The 26,857-nt window shown below is 37.6% G+C and overlaps 1 protein-coding gene across 2 annotated transcripts in view; it reads left to right on the forward strand.

Moving 5' to 3' along the window:
• The first annotated feature begins 1,273 nt into the window (after positions 1 to 1,273).
• ERC2 (ELKS/RAB6-interacting/CAST family member 2) overlaps positions 1,274 to 26,857 on the forward strand; it is a 390,835-nt gene continuing 365,251 nt past the window's right edge. For both annotated transcript variants that reach the window (XM_056501857.1, XM_056501859.1), the window contains exons 1-2: positions 1,274 to 1,677; positions 12,204 to 13,001. In XM_056501857.1, the coding sequence (XP_056357832.1) occupies positions 12,348 to 13,001 (654 nt within the window). In that variant the 5' untranslated portion in view covers positions 1,274 to 1,677; positions 12,204 to 12,347. The remainder of the gene's footprint in view (positions 1,678 to 12,203; positions 13,002 to 26,857) is intronic.

Here is a 26,857-nt window from a genome sequence, read left to right on the forward strand (position 1 = left end):
GCTGAAAACGGACACTTCTTGTGCTCTGAAGCATTCAGTATAGTGACCCACATTTTGTAGTACTCATCTATTTTCTTACAGATGCAGACTGGCTAGCTCCTGAATACTTTTTCAGATCAAGTGAAATTGTTTGTATACAAAACCATGTCCCTTCTTGTCAAGTTCTCTGGGAACAGATTGTCTCTGTCCATATTTTTTGTGGTTTTGAAACTATTTTAACAGAAATATCTTCAAATAAGTATGCAGGTTTAAAAGCAATTGAGATTTGCATTTTAATCATGGTTATTCCATTACTTTGAACTTAGAAAAAGTATTTGGCCTCTATTGCAATTATAGCAAGGTAGGTGGGTACTGTAAGAGAATATCCCTTTTTTGGGAAATATAAAACTGTATGCTCCTACTGGGAATGGCATTCTAGGGTCTCTAAATATTTGTGACACCCAATTATTTGAACTGGTTTTGAATAATTCAGATACAGCAATAAAGACATTATGCTAATTTTAAACATGATTGGTAGAAATAAATTTGATTTGGCATAGTTTTTAACAGTAATTCCATAAAAGTTGTTCTTCTCAATAATGTTTAATAGTGGTATTTATAGGTACATATGTGGGCAAGAGAGAAATAAAATAGATTATTGGTTCTTGAAATCATTGTTCCTGCAATGAGATCAAGAGGACACAGATAAAATATGTTTGTGAAATTTTTGTTGTGTAGGGTAAGGTATGAAGGTGCATTGAAGCTAAAGACCAAAAGTCTTTATAATTGTATACACAAAATGATTAAATGAAAAAAAAAAAAAGAGTAGAGGGAAAAATAGAAGAGGAACAAACCCTCTGTTCTTAGCATGGGAAGCCAGTGATATTTATGGAAGTTTCTCCCACTCCCCTTAATAAAAAACAATAAAATCTCAGGAATAATTTTTAATGCGATTTGCAGGTTTTTTACAAAAAAAGGCTTTCAGGCTTTGCATAGTAGCCAATCTGTGCTTTTTTCTCCCTGCTTCATACTGCTTTTGAAAATAATACAAATAAATATGTCATATTAATTTATTTTACGCTGAAGCCAAAACACAGATTTGGATTTCTGGGTTTTTTCCGTTTATGTAAATGCACGGATACAGCAATGGATTTTTAGACATTTTCTGAAGCACCTGCCTTTGGACATTTCCGGCCTTCGGTGAACAGGGGCGAGAAGGCAATTTAGCCTCTGCATTTACGCAGAGCCAGGTGTATTTTTAGGCTGTTTCACAATGAGTAACACGCTTGCAGCCGTTCAGCTGGGTGGGACCGGGAGCCGCGGGCGGGCGATGAATGGCCAGCGCCAGCCGCTCGCAGGAATCACGGGCTGCGGTGCGTGTGCTGCTGCTGCTGCTGCCCCCGGCGGCTCCGAGCCGCGCCGCTGGAGCCCCGGCTCCCCGGGAATGCTGGGAATGTTGAGTCAGGGACTGGCAGCCCAGACAGCCGGGCTCGCAGCTCGCTGAGGGACGGCAAGACGAGGGACAGGGGCACACGAGCCTCCCCCGACTGCAGCAGGTTCCTTCTCTAACCCCCTCGCGGGTATTGCGCGGCTCCGGCTCTCCCTGCTGCATCCTTCCTCCGCGCAAGTGGGATGCCGGCTAAACGTGATGTTGTAAAATCCATGTGAGGACGGAAGGCAGATGCAATGATTTGAAAGGTGAGAAGCTTAAATAAGAGATGGCTGGGATACATGACTGTAAATTTACTGTGATTAAGGAAATGCTGTGTATTGCTTTTTACAATTGTCTAGTAGCTGAATCTGGAGATGAATTTGCAGAATAGGCTTTTTATATTGCTTTGGAAATACATTATAATAAATGGGAACAAGTGCATATCTTATTCTGGTAACAGAGTGCCTCTCCCTACAGAATCGTCAACCAGAAACCTCTCTTGCAATTTCTATTAAAAGCAGCCGTAGGACTCTATTTATTTAATTTTATTTATTTATTTTTTTTTTGTGCCTAGTGCTTAAAAATATTATTGTTAAAGTTTTCTAGAGTAGAATTGATGAGCTTTGGAAATTCCTAGCTTTATACCTAAATAATGGATAATGTTTGGTGTTTTAAAAATCATGTCAGGAAAAAAGGTGAGATATTTCTGCTCCCTTCTAATGGCTGGCAATTTAAAACAGGCTAACAGGGTATTATTTTTCAGTTATATAGATAATGAATACTTACTAGAGTCCCTCATTTATGATGCTGTGGTTTAATCTTTTTTTTTTAAAGAAAAGATCATTTTAGGCTGGACAAGTGATGGATGTGATGCATGCAATGAAATCCATGCTTATGTTCACCAGGGATACATACATATTTTTTCTGGGAGCACTACAGTAGTAATTTGATGGAAAAGGGTTGGTTATTTTTTTTTTTTTATTAGAGTGTGATTGATTTCTAGGCGGTTACCTGCTAAGCCTTGTGATGGATGGATGGGAATCTACTCCCTTAGCGGCGAATTGCTCTTTCCCCGGTGATGGACGCGCCGGCCGACCAGTGGCATTGGCAGATACGAGCTCGTTGCACACGAGCGCGGCCAATAAGTGCAGCCAAGGGGAGGGCAAATCCTACTTGCCAGGGTTAGTTTTCTGGTCGGCTTCCTAAATCAGTGGTTTCACTTAGCTGTTGTGCTTTCGGGGTTTGTTTTTGTTTCCATCCTCGTATCCCCAGCCCCACGTGCGTGTCCAGGCCGGCCGCCTCGAACGCGGCCCCTTCCCGGCACAGCGCCGGGCGCAGGCCCCGCTCCGCTCCCCCCTCGGAGGGCGGGGAAGGGAGGGAGGTTCCTCTCCATCAAGTCGCTTCGCCCCTGGCGCTTGGTTCCCCGTCGCCAAGCCGAGGACCGAGCGGATCCTCCGTGTCACCCCCGCCGCCCTGCCCTGAGGGGAGATGCTGGCGATGCGCTGCTGCCCTCCTCCCTCCCTCCCCCGGGAATCGCAGCGCTCCACAGCCTGGACTGGGGACGCGGGGAGAGCCCCCCTGCGGCCCTTTCCCAGGCCGATCGCGGGGTAACACCGGGGGCTGTCGCTGTCCTCCAGGCTCCCTGCTCGGCAGCGAGGGCTGAGGGAGCCCGGCGCCCTGCCCGGCTGTGTCGGGGCTGCGCGTCCCCGCGGGGACCCCAAACCAGTCCTGCTGCGGGGAATTTCCTTGGACTCTCCCCGAGGGAGGGCGGGGGATGGCGAACGCTCCCACGGCTCAGGTGAAGGGAACACCTGCCATAAACCCCGCCAGCCGCAAAGCGAGCGAAGCTCCCTCAGCCGCAGTCCCCTCGCGGCCGCATCTGCCCGAGCAGTGCGTTCCCCGTTTCTTCCTTTCCCCGAATAGGAGGAGGAGGAAAAGGCCCTTTTTTGTCAAGGTCTATTTCTGCACAGGCAGAGTGTGTAATGCTTTATCCAGTTTCTTTAATAAATATGCTTCTGTGGGAAAAGCTTTCTTAGTTTCTTGATGGAAGAAACTTAGAGTCCAAGCCTTGGCTCCGTGGGTGACTATGTTAAGGGCTGTGTGTGAAAGTAACTCCACATCTCCTCAGTACCTTAAAGGAAGCATTTTTACTAGTGTTGTTTTTGTTTGAAAGCTCGCTGTAAAATTGCTTTCAAAGGCATCAAGGTGAGTTAGCATTTTCACTTTTCCCAGAGGAATCTGGGAGGAAGGAGAGGCTTTCTGTCCAGTGAGTGAAAGGAACATTCTTCTTCCGCAGGCTCACTGAGATAAGGGCAGTCCTTGGGGTTTATGGCTGTCCAGGTTGAAACTACATGTTTGAACTATGGAGAAACCTTGTGCTGTGTTTTATGAGCACACCCAGGATGGCATAGATCTTCCAGTTAAGAACTAAGAAATATCTTGTTTAGTGGTTGAGTGCCTTACTATAGTCATTAACCTTGCTCTTGTGGCTTGCCAGCATTTGGAGAAGACCCATCTCCCCACGTCTTATCCTGTGGGTGGTTCTTCAGCTCCTCTAACCTACTCGTGGTCCCATTCTGCTGGATGGTAGTGTGAGATCCGTTGTCCATGCTGGTCCCTTCTGCTGTTCCTTGCCTGCTCTGAAGGCTGTGGAGAGGTGTGGGCCATGTTCTTAGCAGCCAGATACCAAAAGAACGTGTTCAACCATTTTAGAATGTTGAATATATGTGATATTTGAAGAATTATCTTTTCAGCATGTGTGCTTTTGTATAAGCATGCTCAAGGTGAAATTTTTTCTTTTGCTTTTGAAAGATGATTGTTATTGACCTTTGAAGGATGACTAAGAAAAAAGAGTGGGTGGCTCACCCCTCAAAGAGGGTGAGGCAACCAGCCTGTGTATCACTTCCAAAGACAACATATGTTCTCCCACCTGTATCTCTTAGGGTGTTTATTATACTTTTATCCACTATGATGCATTTGTTTTCATCTCTGTTTAATTTTTAATGCCTGGGAGATATACATACATATATATATGTGTATATATATATCTAGCAGCTGAATCTGACAAAAGTTGAAAATGGAGAGATTTTTTCCAAGTGATTTTAACTTTAGAAGCTATCTCATTGTGTGGGAAATGTCACGGGACATTGAATGGAGTGAAAGAATCTATGAAAGTGGTGTACATACAAATGTATATTGTATAGATATGTGTGGAAATGATGTGCTGTAGTTTCAGGAGGTACTGTGGACTTGGGGTGGGAAGCCACTGGAGAAATCACTATAGTGATTGCTTAGTTGGATATAATGTGCAATTTATTTTGAAGGAAATGAAAGAAATGTAACAAAAATGCCTTTTCTGAATTTAGTCCAAAAGTGCATTTTGCACAGAGCATTGGTTATGTGTGAGGCAGTCTCTATCCCAGTGAATAACTCAGCTCACTTAGGATGCTGACTAATGGGACAGAGTCTTCTCCCTACACTGGAGGTTTACAGAGCACATCTTGGCTGCTTCATTCCAATTCCTCATGGGGGTTTAATATGTCTGTACTTGTGGTTATACTATTTGGTGTGTTTGGATTGTCTCATTGCAAGACTTGGAGGCCACAGTACTTGAATTCTCAGGAAAGGATTTTTCTTTGTCAGATATGAGTTGAGTCCTGTTAGAAATTTTGCTGCTGCTCTTTCAGTTTTCAGTTATCTAAACACTTTTCATGATCAGTAAAATTAATTTACTGGTAATCTGCTTATATATATATTTCATTATCTCTTGGCATGTGCAGTGTCTGAATTATTAATTACTTTATAAAACAGTGCAGGTCTGTGTTATTTCTATGATGGTGAGACTTTTGACTTAACAGTTTTCTGTAGTGCATTATTTTCCTCAAATTATATTGCTGAAATACAGTTCTTACCACTTATGAACAATTCAGATTAGTGGACAAATATGACCTGGTAAATAAAGCGCAGTTCTTTTTTATTGACTTATGTCCAGTCATAGTGGAAGAAATGGGTATTCTCAGGGGCTTCTCTGGAAGAGAGTTTGCTGTGTAAAGCAAGTTTATTTTTGATGGCTGAGTCTTGGCAGTCATGATGTACCTCAGTTTTCATTTATAGACCTCATTTGAAATCTGCTCAAACCATTTGTTTTTCCTTAAGGAAACAGTTACAATAACATCTGTTGTCCACTTCAAATGTTAAGTCAGATGCTTGTGAGGATTTATAAAATAGCACTTGTGAGCTGGTGTGATTGTGCTTAGCTGAATGTGAGCCCAAAGAGGGCAGATTGGGCTGTGCTATGAAGCTACAATCTAGCCACCAAGTGCTTGGGGAACTCTTCAACTTTTGGTGAAAAAATATTAATAAATAAAAAGGCAATTCCTGAAGTGCAGTGTCTTCTAATGGCTCCAGGATGCTGATTCTTTGAGTTGAAAGCTAATCTGCTAAATCACTTGCATCACTTACAGAGCCTGTAAGTTCCTTGGACAGCTTTGATCTGATGTGGCTGAAGCACAGCCAGTTTTTTTTTTTGCATGGTATTGAAACGTGCATGCTCTTGTATCTGACCAGAGAGAACAGAGGAGAGTTGTTCTACAGGTTTTTAAATTGTGATGATTTCAAAACATGCTGAATACACAAATATGCTTCTTGTTTTGCAGTCAGAGTAGGCATATTGCTATTCCAGAATCAAATAAATGTAAGATGAGAATGGATATTTAGGCTTGCTAAATATCCCAGTATTTAAGTAACTGCTGGAGGCTGCACAGGTAGTCTTAATAGCTGAACCTGTGACTATTTTGTGGCTTTTTTAATGAGAATGGAAGCTTTGTAGCAAAAAAAGAGGAAAAATATAGCTTTATCTTGCAGATGTGAAAGACTGTGTTTAGTAACATTCATGAGAGTAGCCTCAGTGAATTCAATTGAAAGTACTCCATTGTGTGGGAGTATCTCTGTTGGTTTCTAAAACATTAGGAGTTATAAATGCATCTTAAACTTACAAGTATGACATAATTGTAAATGACAATATTTGTAAGCATTCTTAATGTGAAAATAGACAAATTTACTGGTCAAACTACAAACTCACTCAATTTCCTTTTACACTATTTTCAGTTTTTAGGTTATTTTACTAAAACAAATGTAGTCTTTAATATGTGTTTAATATATATATTACCAGCCTTTTGTTTTGAAGAATTGGTATAAATGCTGACAGTATAGGAATGACAGTACAAGTCTGGTCTTTCAGATTTTTTTTCTAGGAAACTTTTATGCTTTCTTAAATCATGCTTATTTTTAAGCTCTACCTTCTCAAAGGATAATTCAGTCTATAACTGTTTCTGTAAATTATTTAGTCATTCAAGTTAGGTAAATGATGACAAAAGCAAAGCATAACTGAGCTAATAATTAGGCATGGCTTTATAGTAATGCTGAAGAATGTTGTATTTTACATTTTTCCCCAAAGGAGACTATTTTAGTAAAAATTCAAGACATGATTGTTTTATTCTTTAATAGTTATTAAATGAAAAGTACTGTTTGCCTGTTGTACCATGTGCCTTAGAATGATCCTCCACAAAATACTGTGAATGCAGGTTTGTGTTGATAAATGAGAATTCTTATTGAGAAGGGAATAAAAGGCAAGTGATTAACAATTGCAGGATGGAAGGCATGATGAGTACAGACTAGGATGCAGAATTTAGAACACAAGACACCTGCATACCTGCAAGGACTGAAATGTTAGGAAATATTTATCTGGAAATCTTAAAACTTGCCAGGTCTTTGGAAATATATCTGTATCCTGGGAAGGTCATTATGGTGCAAGGAAGTTGAGAACCAAAAAAACTAAAGAGGGACAAGTAGTGTTTTAGAATGTGTTTCTGTCCCTGTTGCTTGTGATTCACACCATCCACCCTCCCACCCGTCAATAAAAAATAGAATCCCAATGGTAAGAGTTGCAGAGAGCAGATGGGCAGCAAAACAATGACACAGTGAGTGTGGGACTGGGAGCTTCAGTCAGTTAAAGGTGAGGTGTTTTACCTCTGAAACTCTTCACACCACTGTTGTGCTTGTGCTTCATACTTTGAACAAAGGGTGACACTAAAGATCCCTCCTTCTGTGGAGGGACTGTTACATCAGGAGGGACTGCATGGTGAGAAATGCTCAGCACTGGCAGGTAGCTTGTACAGACTGTACGTGGTTGTGTTTGCCCAGATTTGGCAGATAGGCTGCCCTATAGCTTTTTATAAAGATACAGTGTGTTCTCTGGCATAACAATTAAAATTAGATATGATGGCTCTGCCTTTGCTTGGCTATAGAAGCGTTTTTTTTCCATTTTCAGGCCTTTAATATTTTACACAACAACAGAAAAATAAAATGAAGCAAGTTTGGAATTTCTCACCTCCCTTAAGCATCTTAGAAACCTCAGGAAAACTTGTCACATGCAGGACTGCAGGAAAGAATTGTTTTAATGTTAGACTTAAAAGGTTAAGAATTGGGGTTTGAGCAACAAAGAGACTTTACTTGAAAGTTAGAAAATAATGGAGTGTCAACTGGTGGGGTTTAAATATACTTATATTATTTAAAGCCTATTTCTAACTATTATGTTTTAAAACGTAATGTCTCAAACATTGTAATAAAGAGTAAAATGCTTTGAAAGATCTGTGCCTTTCTTGAACACTAGGCTTGTTTTAAACCCATGAAGCTCGTATAAAAGAGTTTAAAAGTATTCTTGACCCTTCACTTAAGTACATTTGAGAATAATATAATTGACAATCCTGATAATGGTGTCAGAATGCTTGCTTTTCAAGAATTTCAATACGGCATTTTGAGCAAATATTTCAGTTGGTGGAGTTTTCTGATTGCATGACAAGTATTCATTGCTGTCACTGCACCTGACAGCATTAGAATGCCTGACAGTTTTATTTCCCATATATGTCATTAGATGCTTATTGAGCAGCCACTCCTGCTTTTGCCTTCATATTTTCTTCTGTGTGAAAGAGAAATGAAAGGCAGGAAGGCCTAGTGAACTGCTCCTGTGAGGTGATAAATGCCAGTTCTTTCATTTGGCACTGATGGGAGTTCAGGGGCATGAACAGCTCCCAGAGATTAAAACAGGCTTTGGAACTAACTTTATTTACAACTGCCTATGTGCAATTTTTACAGCAAGCTACAAGAGAGGCTAAATTAATGTCTGTTAACTAGTAAAAAGAAATGTACTACAGTCTGCACAATACAGTTTAAATTTACATAAAAAATGCAGATTGAGGACACTGTAAGGAATCTAAATGAAAATGTTGCTTTTGAGGTTGTCATGTATGCTCCTGGTCTTCTGTGTACAGACACTTTTTGTTGTGATGAGAGTATTTAAAAAGATGTTATCAAAATAATGAAATCATTATTGTTTTCTAGAACATGATTTTATGGAACAGATATTTTTCTGCTTCCTTTTGTGGTGCTTCAAAGTGCAATCCTGGCAGAGAGAATGGGAGCATTGTGTTCTGCATCACCTTTTTTTTTTTTTTTTTTTTTTTTTGCTTCTTTTGGTTTATATGTGGAGAGCTGTATAGTACTAAACAGTTTTAGAATCAGATTGATAATTTCTGCACTTAACTATCACCATATATTGCTTGGGGAGGTTAACGCTAAAGAAAATGTTTCCTTAAAGCTTTTGGTACTTTTACAAATGTTCAAGCTCTTGGCTCAATGTTAATATTGGCAAGTAGTTGTGCAAAGCTATTAAGTATTTGGCTGATACCCAAACTTCCTGCTGACTAGGTGATTCAGGCCACAGGAGGGGACACTAAAAGCCTAAATCATCCCTCAGCATGTAAGTGTGTAACCAGTGAAAATCAGAAATTACAAGGTACGGTGTATACAGTTTTTCAAGCAAACTCTGTCATTATGTTAAATGCAGAAGTAAGGATTTGGAAACTACCTTGAGAGAGAGATCTTCTAGTAGCATCATGTTAGAATCCTATGCTCCAGGCTTCTATAAAAATAGAGAGCTAAAAGACAAATAAAATTCATTGTCAGTCTTCAGCTGTGTGGGCAATGTGAACCCATGATGTTGCTGTCTGCAGAGTGCAGGTGATCAGGTGGGGCAGGAATGTGGAAAATAAGGTGAGTTGAAGTTGGAACAGGCATCAGGAGGGACTTTGGCATGAATGATACCTGGTTTGCAGGGGTTTGCAAGGCTGGTGAGAGCATGGGGCAAAGTGTTTAGTGCCTGCCCTCCTGCCCCCAGCTGAGAATGCATGCTTGATTTTTCTGGATCCTAGAAGATCCATATGAAATACAGCTCTGTTTGCAATGCAGAATAATCAGCTCATGATTATAGAGGTTAATTTTGCATCGTGTACATTAAAGGCATTTCTTTAAAATAAAATATTGAGCCAAGTAGGTGAGGATCTGTTTTTTGGGTGTGTGTATGTTTTTTTTTCCTAATACTAAACTGATTTGAGTTTTAAAACTCAACTCTTATAGAAAATGTGTGTAGTGGATCTGCAGTGTGTCCCTACCAGACTGCATGAAGCTGGATGGCTTTCTTTTTTTCTCAGAGAAGGTTTTAGGGAGTTATGACCTTTGTGACTCCTTTGTCATGGCTACTGCAACACCTAGAGCTTGGGTAAAAAGTTATTACTTGAGAGTATTAGTATTCCTTCCTCCCTGTCCAAGTAAAATAGCAATATAAAATAAATTAATATTTCAAAAAAGAATTGACTATATCTCACCTGTCCCCTCTAAGGCCAACTGGAATGGCTCTGCCAGATGGTTCTGTTGGAAGATGGGATCTCTCCTCTCGTTTTCTCCAGGCAGTAGATGATGATCTGTGTGGCAATTGTTGAGATCCTGAGGCTGATATTGCTTCTTCATGTCTCCAATTCCTGATGTGTTGAGACACACAGTAAATCTTCCTGAAGCTAGGAAGACTCCATGTATAAGCAGTAATGAGCAGAAAATAAAGTAGATGCTTTTCTCCCCTCTTTCATAAAACAATGGTGTATGGCTTCTGCTGTGTCTGAGACTTTACAGCCATAAAGGAAGGCCCCAATTTTATCCTTAAGAAGTACACACATTTAAAAAGCATATTTTCATGTATTTGCCTTTTTCTGAGGTGCTTGCAGGAAAGCCAGTGTGTATAATTGAGGTTGTAGAAGGGTAACAAACTGCAAATGGAAATGGAGAAACCCTAAGAATTTTTTTAGTCAGGATTTTCAGCTTTTGGTCTGAGAGCTGTCCTTAGTAGTTAAAGTATGAAAGTCAAGCATGTCATCAGTGTGTTTGTGTGTGCAACACAGAGGTCTCTGTTTTGATTAGAATACTTCTAGGGGGAAAGTAGAAGAAATTGAAAATGCTGTGGAGGTAATAACACTTTGGTGGTATTTTACTTCTTTTTTCCTGTTGCTTTCAGAATTTTCACAAGCTTACAGAAGCTACAATATTCAATCAGCATTTAAACATTATTAAGTTCAGTGAGAAGTTAGTCTTGCTTTGGATAAGGAATGAGGATCCTTCTTTCAGTGGAGCTCAGTGGTAAGCACTGAAGTGCAAAGCAAGACAAAAATGTTCTCTGATATAAGAACTTCCAAAACTTCACACAAGTTGAGAAAATAAAGACCACAACTAATAAGCTCTAAAAGGCAAAACAAGTACCTAAAAAGGCATCTCAGATGTAAACAGAAGGCTAAGTAAGTTTAGTAACTCTTAGCAAGAAATAAAAATTACTGATTTATCAGACTGTACAAGGAAAAAGAAAAACAGTATGGATATGATCTAAGATACAATATTCTGTACCCCTGCTTCTAAGGATCAAATTTATATTAAACCCCACCACCTGGCTGTGTATCACATCAGCTGTATCTAAAAATATTTTGTGTGCAATTTAAATTGACTCTCGCAATTCCTGCTAGCAGTATTATTTTTTCACTAGACCAGAGTGCAGTGTTTTTTGTGGGGTGTTTGTTTTGTTTTGTTTGTGGCTTTTTTTTTTTTAATTGGGGTGGGGGGTGATTTCTATCAGTTTAGAAGATTTGTTGTTGCTTTTGCTCAGGATCTGCCAGAAGCCTGTGGAAGGAAAATGATCTTCAACTCTGGTCTCATGGGAGATTTATCTTTAAAAGCACTACAGAACATTTCAGCCAGCTAGAAAGATACAAGGATGGATTTCTCAGAGGGCTTGATGAGTTATTTGGCCAGAGGATGGCTGGTTAGGATAAGCAGTTGCATTTCCCCAGTCATTATGATGAGTTTTTTTTTTTTTTGTTATTGATCAATGTGTTGAAGTTGAGACATCAGAAAAGCTGTGCAAGTTCTTGTAGTGGAACAAGCTGTGGGTTATGAATGCTGCATGACAGATGAAAAGAGGGACAGATTTGGACAAGGATTTTTAAAATGCCAAAACTTGAAAAAGTAAATCAACAAGATTCCTTAAGATCTGTATGCCTTGGGAATGAATTCTGAAGGCTTTAAGAGGGCAGTTCTTAATGTCAACAATAAATTTTTCTTTATATTATTTTCATATTGTTGGTCATTTAAGTCCATTAACATATCAGGCAAGGTATTTTATTTGGCCTGTGCTGTTCATTCCAACTTAGTTTATCAAGCTTTAGCTTGAAAGAGCGAGGAAGAAATTAGGAGTTTTATTTTGATTGAAATCAGTTTGAAAATACATTTTTAACTAATCATCCTAAATATAAAATGTATAGTAATTTTTATATGATATATGATGATTTCTGATATATGGTGATTACTTGTAAGTTTATTTTCCCAAAGTAAACTTAATTTTATAATTTCTTTTTTTCAGGTCTGTCTTTGGAGGAAAACCAGATTTTTGTCTCCTGGAAGAATGCAGTGAAACTGCCAGTATTTCTAGCCGGAATTATAAATTTAATATTCAACTTCAGTGTTACTAGTTTCTTACTAAATAGTACCTCAAAGTAGAAGAAAAATGTATGGAAGTGCAAGAACAATCGGCACCTTGGAAGGAAGTCCCTCCAGGTCCCCCCGCCTGCCCAGGTCCCCCCGCCTGGGTCACAGGCGGACCGGCAGCGGCGGAGGAGGGGCAGGCAAGACCTTATCCATGGAGAACATCCAGTCCCTTAACGCAGCCTATGCAACATCCGGACCAATGTACCTGAGTGACCACGAGGGGGTAGCTTCTACTACTTTCCCAAAGGGCACAATGACTCTTGGAAGGGCTACAAATCGAGCTGTGTATGGTGGCCGAGTCACAGCCATGGGGAGCAGCCCCAACATTGCTTCTGCTGGACTGTCACATACAGATGTCCTTTCTTACACTGACCAGCACGGAGGGCTGACCACATCCTCACACCACCACCACCACCAGGTTCCTTCCATGCTGAGACAGGTTAGAGATAGCACCATGTTAGATCTGCAGGCTCAGCTGAAGGATCTACAGAGGGAGAACGACCTTCTCAGAAAAGAGCTAGACATTAAGGACAGCAAGCTGGGGTCCTCTATGAACAGCATCAAAACTTTCTGGAGTCCTGAGCTAAAGAAAGAGAGAGTATTGAGGAAAGAAGAAGCAGCCAGAATGTCAGTTCTTAAAGAACAGATGAGAGTTTCCCATGAAGAAAATCAGGTAAGTGATTATGAAAGTTTCTTTGTGTTGATTTGCAACCAAGGACTTGATGTTTTGCTTTTGGTACTGTATCTACTGCTGGCACAAGTTTGATATTTGCCACAAGAATTATGTGTTAGGTTCTGGTTTCCTTCATGCAACATTCCTTCACATTTTAGATGGAGAAAATAATTGTTGTTACCTTTTCTCTTATTTTTGAAACTTTCTCTAGGGTTGTTGTGGTGGTGGTTTTTTTTTTTTTTTTTTTTTAAGAGCTGTCTAAATATTGTCTTGGCAACATTTTCTGAAGAGATAAATGAGCCATATCTGAAGAGGTATAAATAAACATCCAGAGGCATATTTCGTTTAAGCTGTACAGTGATTTAACAGTTTTAAAGTTAAAAAGATAAATCCTCATATTCAACTTCCTGTACTTCTGCATTACAGAACAAAGTGAAAGCTTTTAGTAAAATTTCAGAGACCTGCATTGCAGAAAATGAGTATCTTGTAAATATGTATTTCAAATACTTCTATTCACAATGTAACATTATTTTCCTGAAGTTATAAAAAGATTCAAATATTTTAATCTGGATGGATAAATCTGTTAATTCAAATTTTCAGACTTTGCTATATCAAATATAGAGCTATATATACAAAGCTATATGAAACAGCAGCATAGAATAGACATAAAAAATTATCCTTTCTTTCTCCACACACTTTTTGGCTTCTGGTCTTATTTTAAAACTGCTCCTTTTTAGACCATCTGTTAACTTCCCCAGACAAAAACACAGTCCTATGTTTCTCTCACTTCCAGATTCCATATCTAAACTTCTTTGCTGGCAGGCAGTAACAACTGAGATTTTTAATTTATTTCCAAGTTTGTGATCAATTAGAGCTTCTCAGCAAACTTTCCACCTTTTTAGGCATGTCATCAACTTAAATATCTGCAGAGCTGGCAAGTCTGTTACCAGTTACTTCAGTGGGAAACTGACTGGGCTGTCATCAGGAATTCAGTCCAAAGAATTAACTTGTTACTTTCTTGTATAACTTTTGTATCCAGAATGACAATAATAGTTGCTGATTATTTATTTATAGCACATGCACTAGGATGCTGCTAGAACAAACATTACTTAAAAGATGCATAGTGGAGGTTCTGTTTTTCAAAAACTTTGTTGGTTAGATATTTTAATGGTGGGAGTTGGTGTCACCTTAGGAGGAGAAATATTCTAATACACTCTCATGTGTTTCTTATGGAAATGTCACATTAGTAACTTAAACTGACATCTGGAATTTGAGTCTTGTATTTAGAGGCTTCGTTATGTACCAGTGAGCTCATGTTTTGGTTTTTTCCCCTAAAACCTAGTTTTCCTTACCTTGAGGGGAAAGTAAACCAGTAACTCAGTTATGGGTTTGCTCATGTCGTATCTTTTTGACAAATGCTCTTATTTTCTTGTTACAGCAAACCTGCCAAAAACAATGTGTTTTGCCCTATGTGTGTATTTAACATGAATCCTTACTCTGTAATACAGTAACACAAATATTGGGTAGCTCAGTGTCCAAACATTCACAGAAGAGGCTGAGTATACAGTGGTATCCCCAGAGAGTAGTCCTTATGATCCAGCTGCTGTTTTGTTTTGTCTAATAACACAGTGGACTTTAAATTCAGCCAGTTAATTTTAGACCTATTTAAAATGCCAGTGTCCCCAGGCTTTTACAGCCCAACATACCTGTGAGGAACAACTAACTGCTTTTGCACTAGACTTTTGATTGCTTTTTCTGTTCCTTGTACTGAAAGAAGAAATAAATAATTGATGTCTGGTGCCAGTCTTAGTGCTGCTTAGGACTTTACACTGCCATCATCACATCCCTCCCTCAGCTCTTTTCCAGACAAGAGAATCTTACCATGTGTGATAATGCCTTGTGAACCAGTAACATGATATTTTTCAGACCTATTACATGTTTGGGATTTTTTTTTTTTGAGGTGAGGAAGCCAAAATAGCTTGTGTTTTTGATAAGGTATAAAATGATTTGTGTTGATGTGATAGTGTTTGCCCTTTTATTCTGTATGTCTCTCACAGAAATTCCCAGCAATTCATTTGTTCTTTCTGGTTTTGGATGCCTTTATTTTTGCTGCTATGGAGTACTAAGCAAATATCTTAATGGAAATATTTATCATAGCTGAAAAAAACCTCACCATTAATTCTAACCAGTTTAGATCCCAGCTTGTTATGCTTAAAGGTAGGACTATTTTCATTTGTGTGCCACTTATCTCCCTGAATTTCATCTGCCAACCTCTGACTATTTGCTTAGTCTTATAAATTGTTCTTTGCATTTGGTTTTTGTCTTTACTGCTTTGAATAGCCAAATACCTTGAGGAAAATTAGTCATCTTTCTGATCACCCTGATCTCTGGGTTACTCAGGAAGTGTCAGTCATCACAAAGCCCAGCCACAGGTTCCAGCAAAACTCTCCAGGGACCTTCTGTTGGTTTTAGGAGTCAACCATGTGTTTCTGCTATTTCCTCTCTTGTAGTCAAATATTTGTAAATGAAAGCACCCATCCTCTTATATAATTGCTGCTTACTTTTGTTATAAGCATTTGGAGAGAAGCCTTTCTGAAGGAATGGCTTTGGAAGCCCAAGCTGGCTGTGTCAGCTTGTTTGACACACTTATCCAGAGGACTATTGATTCTTTCCAACAACTAATTTAAATTAGAATCATCAAAAAGCTGGAATTTAAAGAAAAAAAAATGTGATGTGGCCTATCACATCTATTCTAAAACTGGTCAGTCTATCCTTGTGTGTCTGAGGTTTACTGCCTTATAAAACTTCCTTAAAAACTGGGTTCTTTCATACTGGAGGAACACTAAAAAGTGTTTTCACATTGGCTGTCCATGAGGAAAGTGATCCTGGCTGTCATGTGCTTGAGGCTTTCATCAGTGTCCTAAAGGATGGATATGTGTTATGCATGCAGATAATGTCAAGATTGGGAAGGCTTAAAATCATCCTGAAGAGTAGGATTACAAATGAAAATAAATTGGCCAAATACATGAATTAGTTTGAAACAGTAGGATCTGTTTCAACAGGAAAATTGATCAAATTAAACCTTTTAGGAGCAGAAAGAGATCCATGAGGAGGTTTATGGACATTCCTGTTTATCTTTTGAAAGTTGCTATATTTCTGAGAGTGTGTGCTTTCTTGAACTTTGATATCACAGCTCACATTTAGTTGTCTTTTTCCCTTCATATTCTTTGTGATATTTTCTCGTAGTATAACTGGAATTATTTGTGTTGATATACATAGGGTAAGCAAGTACTCTACATGTTTTAGCTATTTAAAGTGGTTCTTCATCTTGGAATCATTCATTTGCAGTGTCTCAGATTTTGGTTTTCCCCCTAGGTAGATAGTTATTCCCTCTAATCTGTCTTGAATAGAAGATTCTAATCATATTTAATGTATAAAGAGTTAGTATAGAAGGTTTCAGTGGAGAGCAGAAGGCCATGAGGTGGGAAGTGCTGGGAAGACACAAGACATTATTCAGCAATATTAATTTCCAAGGTTGTTGCCTGTCTGTCAGGAGGGAAAACTAATTTGATTTGGACTAGCTGCTTCTAATACAATACATTAATGTTTATCAGTTGATATGCTGCTTTTATGACATTGCAAAACCTGAATCACTGTGAAAATTTTAAAAATGCATTATTAACCCCTGTTGCCCAAAATGAAGCCCCTTTTACCTGCTTAAAATGTCATCATTTAATACTACATAGTTAATACAAAATGGACACTGTGTGCAATGAACAGTGGCTCTTTTTTAGTCATGGCATGATTATATGTTGTTGGAAATAAATGGGTGAGTGTGATCCTTTTTTCCCTTGCAGAAAACCAGGTAATTTAAATTGACTTAATGTGTTCTTTGAAAATGTATTATGACTCTTTTGAAGTTTTGTTTCTATCCTGATACTACAGGAGTTTACTTCTGATTAATGAGATGGAGAGAGGATAAAAAGGATAGTGAGCAGTTCCTCTGAGGCTGAGTTTAGAATACAAAAGTTTCTTGATATAGTTTCTCAGAATAACTTTTGTCCATCTGTAGCAATAACTCAGATGCTGCAATTAGCAGAATAGAGCTTCTAAAATAATCAGTAGAGAAGTGAATGTGTATTCATGAATTCAGAACTATGAGTAGCTACTCAATTTTATTTCACATGTTCTTTGTTTTCCTTTGATTCGTGCCAAGTATCTAAATAGAACAATAAAAGGAAATATACTAACAAATAATCTGAAATTGTGCTTCCCTTATCTGTACTAATTAAACTATGTTGCTAATAAAGCATTTATTAGGCTAAGGTATACATAATTAAAAATACTTTTTAGATACTTAGTTTATGTTCTTTGAAATTCTTGTGGGTTCATTGTAGTGGAATATTCAGGGAGTTGCCAACATGGGTATTAAGTGTGAGATCATAGATAGGTATGGCCTTCCTTAATGTGTCAAAGTATGCACTGGAAATGTTGTGCTTGTGGTTTACTATACTACCTGAAGTATGTTTTCATATTAACAATCTTGAAAAGGAATTGGCTGTATTTCCTAAATGAATCTCTTCAAGAAAAAATACTTCTAAGGCCAAACTTGAATATAGTATTTATAACCAGCGAAAGCTTCCTAAAGTGTTTTAGGATGATTCTGTAAAGCCAGTAGGTTCATCATATCCATTCACCTTATTTTCTGTTACAGTTTTTCAGTTTTTCACTGTCTGTTTCCTGCTTTCTTCAGCTTTAAAAAATAATTGTCTTGAGCTGCATGCATACTTGTTGAATTTAACTTTATTTTTGCATGTTTCCACTCTTTTCTTTATTTAAACTCATGTACTCATTGATGGCAATTTAGGTAAGTGCAAAATATTTCTTCTTTGTTTAAGTGTGACAAAGTGCTTAAGCTTTTAACCACACAGAATAGATTTAACAGTCATTATCTGAATATGAAAGTAGAATGAAATCAGTGGATTTTTATTTTTTTTTATTATATTGAAGAAAATAATGTCTGTGAAATGGGAAGAGGCCAAAACAGCAGGACTCTGCTGAGGAGGGATGGTGTGTAGCTGGTGAAAACCGTGACTAAGCTGTGCCAGAAGGGTGTGTGTAGCTTTTGTTGTTGCTACTGATGAGGAGGAAAGGTTCCTGGCTCTGGTGGGGAATAGAATTTGATGAGGAGGAGGCCATGATACTACAGATAACCAAGGAAATTTTGAGGGAGTCATAACCTGAAAGTGCTTGAGGGTGAATGAGGGAATGTAGTTACTTTTAAACTTTTGTTTTTCCCTCTATCTCAAAAAGCTTGGTAAGTATTGAGCTAGAAAAAGCAATAATAGGAATGTGACTTTGTAACTGTGCAAGTACTTGTTTGGTCTTGGCTGAAGCTTTTTGGTGGTATTCTGGTTTAGATAGTAGTATTCATATATATGTTAAAAAGTAGAAACTAATAGTTTAAGCTGTATGAAAACTGTATCACAGGTTAGTGGTAAATTGGAAAGGATAGTAATAAGTTACACTTCTTTGGATATTTTTTGAGGTATAAAGAAATATGAGGAAAGTAATTTTTGATTTTGTTCTGTTGCCCCCAGTATTTCATAGAAGATAAGGACCATGAATTGTAATCTTTAGAATGCACTGTGTATATTCAGCTGTAACAGAAATAGTACTATTTTATTTGGAACAAAAAGTACTTTTTTCATCGTGTTGGAAACTAAAAATTATTGAATATTGCAAAATACCTACTTTAAATTCAGGATACAAGTCATTTTCACTTATCTGGTGTCAAAGTGCTGGCATGAAATTTCATTTGCATCTTGAAGTCTCATAACGTGTCAGTGAATTCTTTTCATAAAGAAGAATGAACAAGACCAGTAATATTTTAAGAAGATTGACTCTATAGCAGAAATATTGTTGCAGTGGAAGGTGGTTGGAACTGTGTGAGGCTCTGTGATTTGAAATTGTGAACTCACCAACTTTGAACATAGTCACATCCTTAACTAATATTTGATGTTTCACCCCAAAACACTACAAAAGCTGCTGCTGTTTCTGGTGGATTGTTTTTGTCCTATAATGGTGGTGATTGTCCTAAAAGTGAAGTATCACATGAGGAGTTTTCTGGAGGGCTATTATTTATTTTTGTAGAAGATATTTCAGCTGAGTTTAGTAATTCCATCCTGTTTATTAAACTTCCCATGCAATTTCAGGTGGATAATGCAATCTTTGTTCCCCAATCTGATACACTTTGCTCTGTTGTTCAGCAGTGATTTTTTTTTTGTTACTGTGTGGGTAAAACCCTTTAACAGAAGCCAGGATTCTGAAAAAATGTAGACCTAGCAGAATATTAGTTGGGATAAAGCTACCTTTAAGTTACCCTTGCTTTGTGCTTGTAGCCCTGCTTGAAGATTCTTTAAGTAGGTGCTTGAAGTCCTTTAGCACCTGCTGCTAAGTCAGACCTGCTGCTTTTTACCCCTTCCTGTCTTAAATTAGGCAAGTCCAGCTTCAATTCTATCCTAGAAGGTAATCAGAATGACTTAAGGAAATCAGGAGAGAGGTAACTGTATATAAACCATTTTGAATTTTGTTAGAATTGGTTAGTATTGGATACATCATATTAATAATAAATGGTTTCATAATGCAGGAATTTGCTTGGAAAGCAAGTTTTAGAAAATGTAAATGAAGTCTCCTGGAGATGTTAATTAAACCTTTCATCTCATCAATAGTACAGTTTCTCACAGGTATCATAGATAATACATCAAACGTTAACCTTGGGGAATTTATTTTCCACTGATTGTGATGGAGCTAGTAGTTTATGGAGTTTAAGTATATTTTTATTTTTCTGTTAGGTCCTCTAAACTAGTTTCCTTCCTTGAGGTCTTACACGTAATCTGAAAAAAATGCTGGAAATGGCTTTTCAGAATTTTCCATTATCTAAAGTGGAAGAGAGAAAAGGGAGGAAGTACTGAAAAAAAGAGTAATTTATTTCTCATTTTATGTTTTAGTCTTTACTAATAAAATTTCAGATGTTGTCCTTTCATCTTGTGTTTTCTGACAGTTGTTCCCAAATAATCTAACAGGCAACTGATAATGCCATATTCAATTAGCCTGCAATATGGAACTGCTCCTCTGGGCTGTTTCTGAGAAACATGGCCCTCTTTGCTGTGCTGCAAAGCATTATATTTATTTATTTTATATATGTATATAATTTAAAGATAGACTTGCATGGCACTTCCTAACGTTTCTCTTTTCTGTTATGCTCCTGAATTCATAAGATGCATTTCAGATTGTTGTCAGGGTAAGGCAATGTTGTGGTGGTGACCTGACCTGTTGGCCATTGATTCAGTTTTCTGAGTTTTTGTATGTCTGGGAGTTGTGCTTGGTTCATGTCATGCAGGGTCATGTTTGGACTGTTTGCCATCTGCTCTGTTGAAGGTATCTGGCATTCCTGACTATGGAACCATGTATTCCCTTGTGCCAGCGAGTCCACTTGTTAAAGCTGTCAGCAGTGAGATATTTGTTACTTCAATTTACTGCTGGAATATCTGTCAGCTGAGTTGGTAAAGAAACTAGGATTCAGGAACCCTTGGCATATTTTATAAAGAGTAACTTTGGTTGGAGTTGGATTGCTTGTGGCAGGAGCAAATAAATCTTTTGAATCTACTAATTTTAGAATGTTTGCCCTGTGGGATGGGGAAAATGTTTACTTTTTGTATTTCCTTAAGCATCTGCCACAGGATAGTTACTGCTTTTACTCTTGGTGTTGGAAGATGATAAAAAAGCTAACAAAACAGATCTTAAAAGGAAGCAGTAGATTTCATGTGAGGCAGTCTTTGTAACCCTGAAGGAAAAGGAATAGATGATGGGTTTGCCAAAAGGAAAATCCTGAGGCAAATCAGTGAATATTTCAGTGTTAGAGACTCAGGGAGTGCTAAGGTCTTGTATAGTCTGTATTTCAGTCTCATCTCTAATTGAATGAGAGGGTGAGGTCTCATCACATGGCATTTCTGCAGAAGAAAATCAAAGGTCAGCAGAACCTGCAGGGGGAGTGTAGCACATATTGGGGTGCAGCTTCAGAGGAGCAGCAAGCCCTAAAACAAGGCCTGCTTTTTGAACTCACTCAGGTTTCCATTTAATTGACTACAGCATTAATTGAATACAGTGCAAGTCTCACTGCAAAAGCTTGCATTTAAATTGAGAGAGTCACAGAGCCAGGGAGCTGTGCTTTGAAAATTAGAGCTTTTCTACCTATTTTGATTTAAACTCTGTAAATGGACACAGCTTTTGCAATTTGTAGGTAGAAAGGCTGAAATATAGTCCTGTTAGTGTGCACTTGTGTGTGACATTAACTTCCAGGTACCTGGTTACTGGTAAAGCATAATGGTCTTAACTAATGCAGTGAAGAAAGGCCTGAATATTGTGCTACAATATTTCCTCTGGATACTCTAGAAGGTGGAGGTGGGTTATATTTAAATCATGATACACTAAAGCATAAATAAAATATTTCAATCCAAACTTGAAAAATCACTGTTTGCAATCAACATGTCTGTAATAAAAGCCTGCTTTTCTATTGCTGTGTATATGTAATTATGCACATGCATATATTAAAAAATTATACATAGCTTGTGATAATCAGACTGTTTTGCATTCAGTGGTTACTGAGTTTCTTACCTGAGTGACAGAAACTAAGCTTTGTCTTGAGGGAAATCAAAATTCCCAATTACCCTTTATTTGGAACCCAAAATTCTTTCCACATCATTGTGAAAATGTACCTTGTCAGCACAGCTATCTGGGCTATGGAGTATGTCCTACCTATCAAAAAAATTGAGGTTTATAAGGAATTTGATGTTAACAGGAATACATTAGGTACATGCTATATTGTCTTATCTGTTTTAATATATAGTGTGAAAAATCCAAAATAAACCCACAGTCTTTAATATGTGTGATAATTAACATTGTAATGAAAATTTAACAATATGCCTCTGGAATGATACTACAATACTCTGGACACCTGAAGTTCTTCCTAAAAAATTTGTTGTCAGAAGCACATTGAGTTATATGCTGGTTTAAGTTTTGCTAGCAAGGGATTTTACATGATTTTTCATCGTTGGCTAACCACCACTGCTTCCTACATCACCCTCTGGTGGATAAAATTTATTTTAGTATTATATTGTTATTTTAGTGTATTTTAAGTATATTTACTTTTCTCTTTGTAACATGTAACTTGTGCATTTTTAGTTTGGTTGAAATATGGAAATGAATGATCTGGAACTTTGCTTACACTCAGGAGTTGTTTTTGTCTCCAGATTCCCTGGTGCAGTAAAGGAAGGGAGGCAAGAACTAAGAAGTAGAAAACACAGGAGTTCCTTAAGAAAGCAAAACCAGGAATTCTTCATCCTGTTCAGGCAGCTCATCCCTTGAAGTGGGAGAACTGTCAGACTGAGAATTTGAGTAATTAGTTAAGGACACTCGTGATAGGTTTTTCCACCTGAATACACTGCACTGTCCTGGCTTCAGGACTGCAGAATTAACAAGCAGTGCCAGTCAGGCAAGGTCCAAGAAAAGATATTTGTGACTAACATTTTAGAGAAGAGATTTTTTCCTTAAAGACATATATAGATGCAACAATAAAACATGAATTGAAGGCACCAGTGATCATGTTAAACAGGGGGAGGACATTTTCCTTTTCAGGTCTTGTATAAAGCATTGCCTCTCTGTGTAGAGAAGTGGTGCCTTGATGGCTGAACAAAGAATCAAATATTGGAGGAAAGATGATGCAAATTTACAAGAGAACAAAATTATCTTTAGGAATATAGTTTTCATACTTGTTTCAACTATAGGGTCTCTTTTTTTTTTTTTTTTTTTTCATGTTGCAGTGGTCTCAGAAGAAAGTGATAACTTGATCCAGTTGGAAACTGTATTTCAAAACCAAATTTTGTTCCCGAGTTTTTCTAGGTGTTCATTTCCCAACTTCTTCCAGTCAAATTGTTTCCAAATATGTGAGGTGGAATCTGCTCTTCATTTGATATTCCAAAAGCTTAATTTGAGGATAACATGGGGATAAAATAGATAAGAAAAAATTAGGGCCATATTTATTAAGTATGTTATGGCTAATTTTGTAAACCAGTGTTGGATTATTAATATTTCAGGTATTTTAACACATCTTAATTAAAACCCACTTAAAGTGGAGAAATCATTTGGGTATAGGAAGACGCCTTTGCCTCACACCAAATTGTTCCCAACTTCTACAATTATTTTGTGCAGGTGCCTTTCCCCCACCACCTTTCTCTCCATTGATCTTATTTCTGTGTATTTGCTGCACACATCTGCCAATTCTGGAGACTGACCTTGTTGTCCAGCTGGCTGGATTATTTCAGGGCAACTTTTTCAGTCCCCTTGTAGGCTTTAGATAATTGAAAATTTGTGAAACTGAGCATAGTACTATATGCATCTTTAAAACAAGTTCTATTGTGTATGAAATTTCTGTCTTCATATTCTAAGGAAGGTTTACCCTTAATAGCTCTCAGGGCCTTCTTTCACCATTTGAACATCCATTAGGAATGGGTTATTCAGTTTGTGGAATTTTTTAAATGAGATTTAATTGAAACTCTCTATCTCAAGTTTTAATCTTTGTGAGTTGTGACTATGTTTTAATACCCAATCTGAAAGTTTGTGCTTTGGCAAGTGTGTGTGGCTTAATGCCTTCTGACCTCTACCAACTCATTCTTTTTCTGCAGAACTTTGGATTTTAGTAGGAAGGGGCACAGAGCACTTGCAAAATCACATTTCTGTGCCAACCAGCAATTGCTCATGTTCTGCTGTCTTTCCTAAGTTGTCAGTGTGGTTTTTATGGTTTTTCAGGTGTTTAGCATTTGCAGAGCTGCTTCATGGCAATGTTGGATGATGATGATATTGCAACTGCAGAGAGCAGCACAGTTTGCCATTGAATTACACTCTTTGGCAGGTCAATAATGCATTTTTGCTCTAATACACTGTTTGATGTTTGCCCTGGACACTTTATTTTCAAATGTCCATACATATATTTTTTTAAATTCTGTCTTCATGCAATCTGAATGGTTGGGGTTTTTTCCATTGTCTTAAAATCAATCTTTCCCTACTACTGTGGAAATATGTGGGGATGTTTTTGGTGTGGGTTTTTTTTGTGTGTGTTCGTTTTTCTAATCCTGGCTTAATAGTGTCTACAACATATTTCAGCCTTTAAGACCTATTTTCATCATGCTTTTTTTTTTTTTAGAATTAAGTAATCTGTTTTTAATAATAATCTTAACAGTTGCGAAATTCTAAAATGTGCAGAAAGAAATAGCTTTTACTACAAAAACTTGCAAATCTATTTTGCCATGAATTTACTTTCATTTTATTAACTTTTTTCTGCCAGATGGTAGAAAATTCAGGAAAACACATAATGAGGCTTGCTGCTGTTTTTGTTTTTAATTCAGCTCGCAAAAGGCTACTGGCAGGATTATGTGTGATTAAGAGGAGTGAGTCAATTTGTATAAACTCCTTATTTATACCATTTACATATCTTACACGTTCAGTATTATCCCCTTCTCCTCTGTTGTGCTGTTCAGCTTTTATTTTCTTTAATTCCTAAATTCAACCAAAAAGCAAGATGCCACCAAAAGTCCAAAAGAACTGTTACATAAAATAACCATGGCTTGAAATGTTCCATACTTTGAAGCGCTAAGAAATGCAGTTGTTAAAGACTCAGATTAACTTTTCTGTTATAAAATTATTCTGAAATGCAGACAGAACCAGTAAACATGTAGTTTGTTTTTCAGACTAAGAAGTGATTTTGTCTTTGGGTGTGAATTGCATTTCCTACAGCTATTATAGGAGAATAAGGAAGGTGAATATTCTCATGTCACCTGCAGAGGCAAGAAATGAAATTCAGATCAATACCTTTGCACCTGTTAGATACCTAAAACCAGGGCAGACCTTACTATTAAAGAACTTCATAATTTAGAATGGTTAACTTAATTAAAAGGTTGTTTTATAAAGTCACTGCCTTTTGCTTTTCTGTTATATGTTAGACAAAAGTTAGTTGGTTTTGGACCAATATATGTCATAACTTCTGCTACTCTGTAGGTAAAACATGGAACAAATGACAAGTTCAGGTCGTTTCAGAGAGGAGAGTTCTTGTAATATCAGATATAGATGAAGCTTTATTTCAAAGAAGATATTAATATTTTTTTGCATTTCAAGAAATTACACTGAGATGTTTACTTATCTGCTAGGAACACATGTAAAACAGCTGAAAGAAGAAAGGCAGGACTCCAGGGGAGCCCAGCAGTAGCTTTGATAATTTGCATAGTAATGCTCAACAAATGCAAAATTGCTTTTCCTAGTGTGCCAGAGTAGGGAACTGTACACACTTCTGCACTTGTACAATTCCATTTACCAGACTGCCAGATAAGAATCTGAAGGAAAAACAGAACAAGTTGTCATAAATGCTTGAAAGAATAAATATACATGTGCACATTTGCTGTACTGATATTTTTAAATTTTGCCTGTGCACAGCTCTGCTGTTAAACTTTACATTTTTAAATTAGTAATTCTTGTATATGAAGTAACTCTCCTGATCTGTCTCTGTTGTGAAGATGATACAGCTTTTTCTTTTCCTGCCTTTCCATTTTCTGCTGCTTTTCTTGTGGATTCTTTTGCTTCAGCAGTTAACTCTTTTTATCTATCTAGTATCTAAGTAATGAAATAAGTGAGTCTGAGCAGTCTCATGATTTTGGTAGTGCTGTTCTTTTTCAGTTTACACTTTCCTTTAAGCTGGGCAAAATCTGAACGATGCAGCAAACCAAGAGGCCTTAGCATATTTCCTGTTAAAACTGGAGTGTTCAGTTCTTTGTACAGAATAGTTAAAGTAATTTAGCTGTGCTTTACTAAGTATTTAAGGAACAAATGTTTTAGAAATGTCAGTATTTGAGAGATAAATTGTGGGGGTTTAATTTTCAGAAACAAAAAGCCCCATAAAGCAGCTAAAGGAGTTCATGCTCTGTCACGTCTGGGAATCTGGAAATGCTGACTAGATAAATAGGTTCTTGTTATAAATATGATTCGTGCTAATTAAATTGTAACTATATTAGCAAAATTGTTGCTTTATAATCAATAGAAAAATTGTATTTAATTGTTACAAAGCAAAAATGATAAAGGAAATGGTTAAAAAAAGGAGATGGAATCATCCTCCAGATGTTTGATGAGCGTGAGGATAGTAAGGGTATAGTCTAAGAACAGCATCTAGAAATAAAACTTTTGACCTTGAATTGGGCCAAATTGGGATGATTCCAGGCATTGGACACTTGGACAAGATTTGTTATGGGAACATAGGCTTAATGATATAACCCTAAGCTTAGGGTGCTTGCACTACCCTCAAGGCCAAACAATGAACACTGAGGAAGAGCCAGAGCCTTCACGGGAAAAAGGACCCTGAGAGGAGGAGAGACCCTGACTCCTGGTGAAGCATGTGCAGCACAACATAGTGACGTGGATTTTAGGAACAGAAACTAGGAGGAGCTTTCCAGAACATTCTGTATAATATGTATTAGTAAACAGTATATAAGTCAGATTTTAGCTTGGCTGATTTGGTATGGTGTGAGAGGAAGAGCCCTACCTGTACCCCTGGATAGGGTATCCCCTGGTCAGTTTTGCTTGTGCTTCATTCGAACCAAACCTCAATTATACTGAATTACTCACTGCCAAATTTTGTATCTACTTAAATATATGTAGCTATAAACTTAGAATTAATGAACTAAAGCAAAATCTTAAGACTTAAATTTAGTATTTTCTGCCTGGTAATATAACAGAAAACAATTAGAAACTTTCTT

The sequence above is a fragment of the Oenanthe melanoleuca genome, chromosome 12 (genome assembly GCF_029582105.1).
Source record: "Oenanthe melanoleuca isolate GR-GAL-2019-014 chromosome 12, OMel1.0, whole genome shotgun sequence".
NCBI lineage: Eukaryota > Metazoa > Chordata > Aves > Passeriformes > Muscicapidae > Oenanthe > Oenanthe melanoleuca.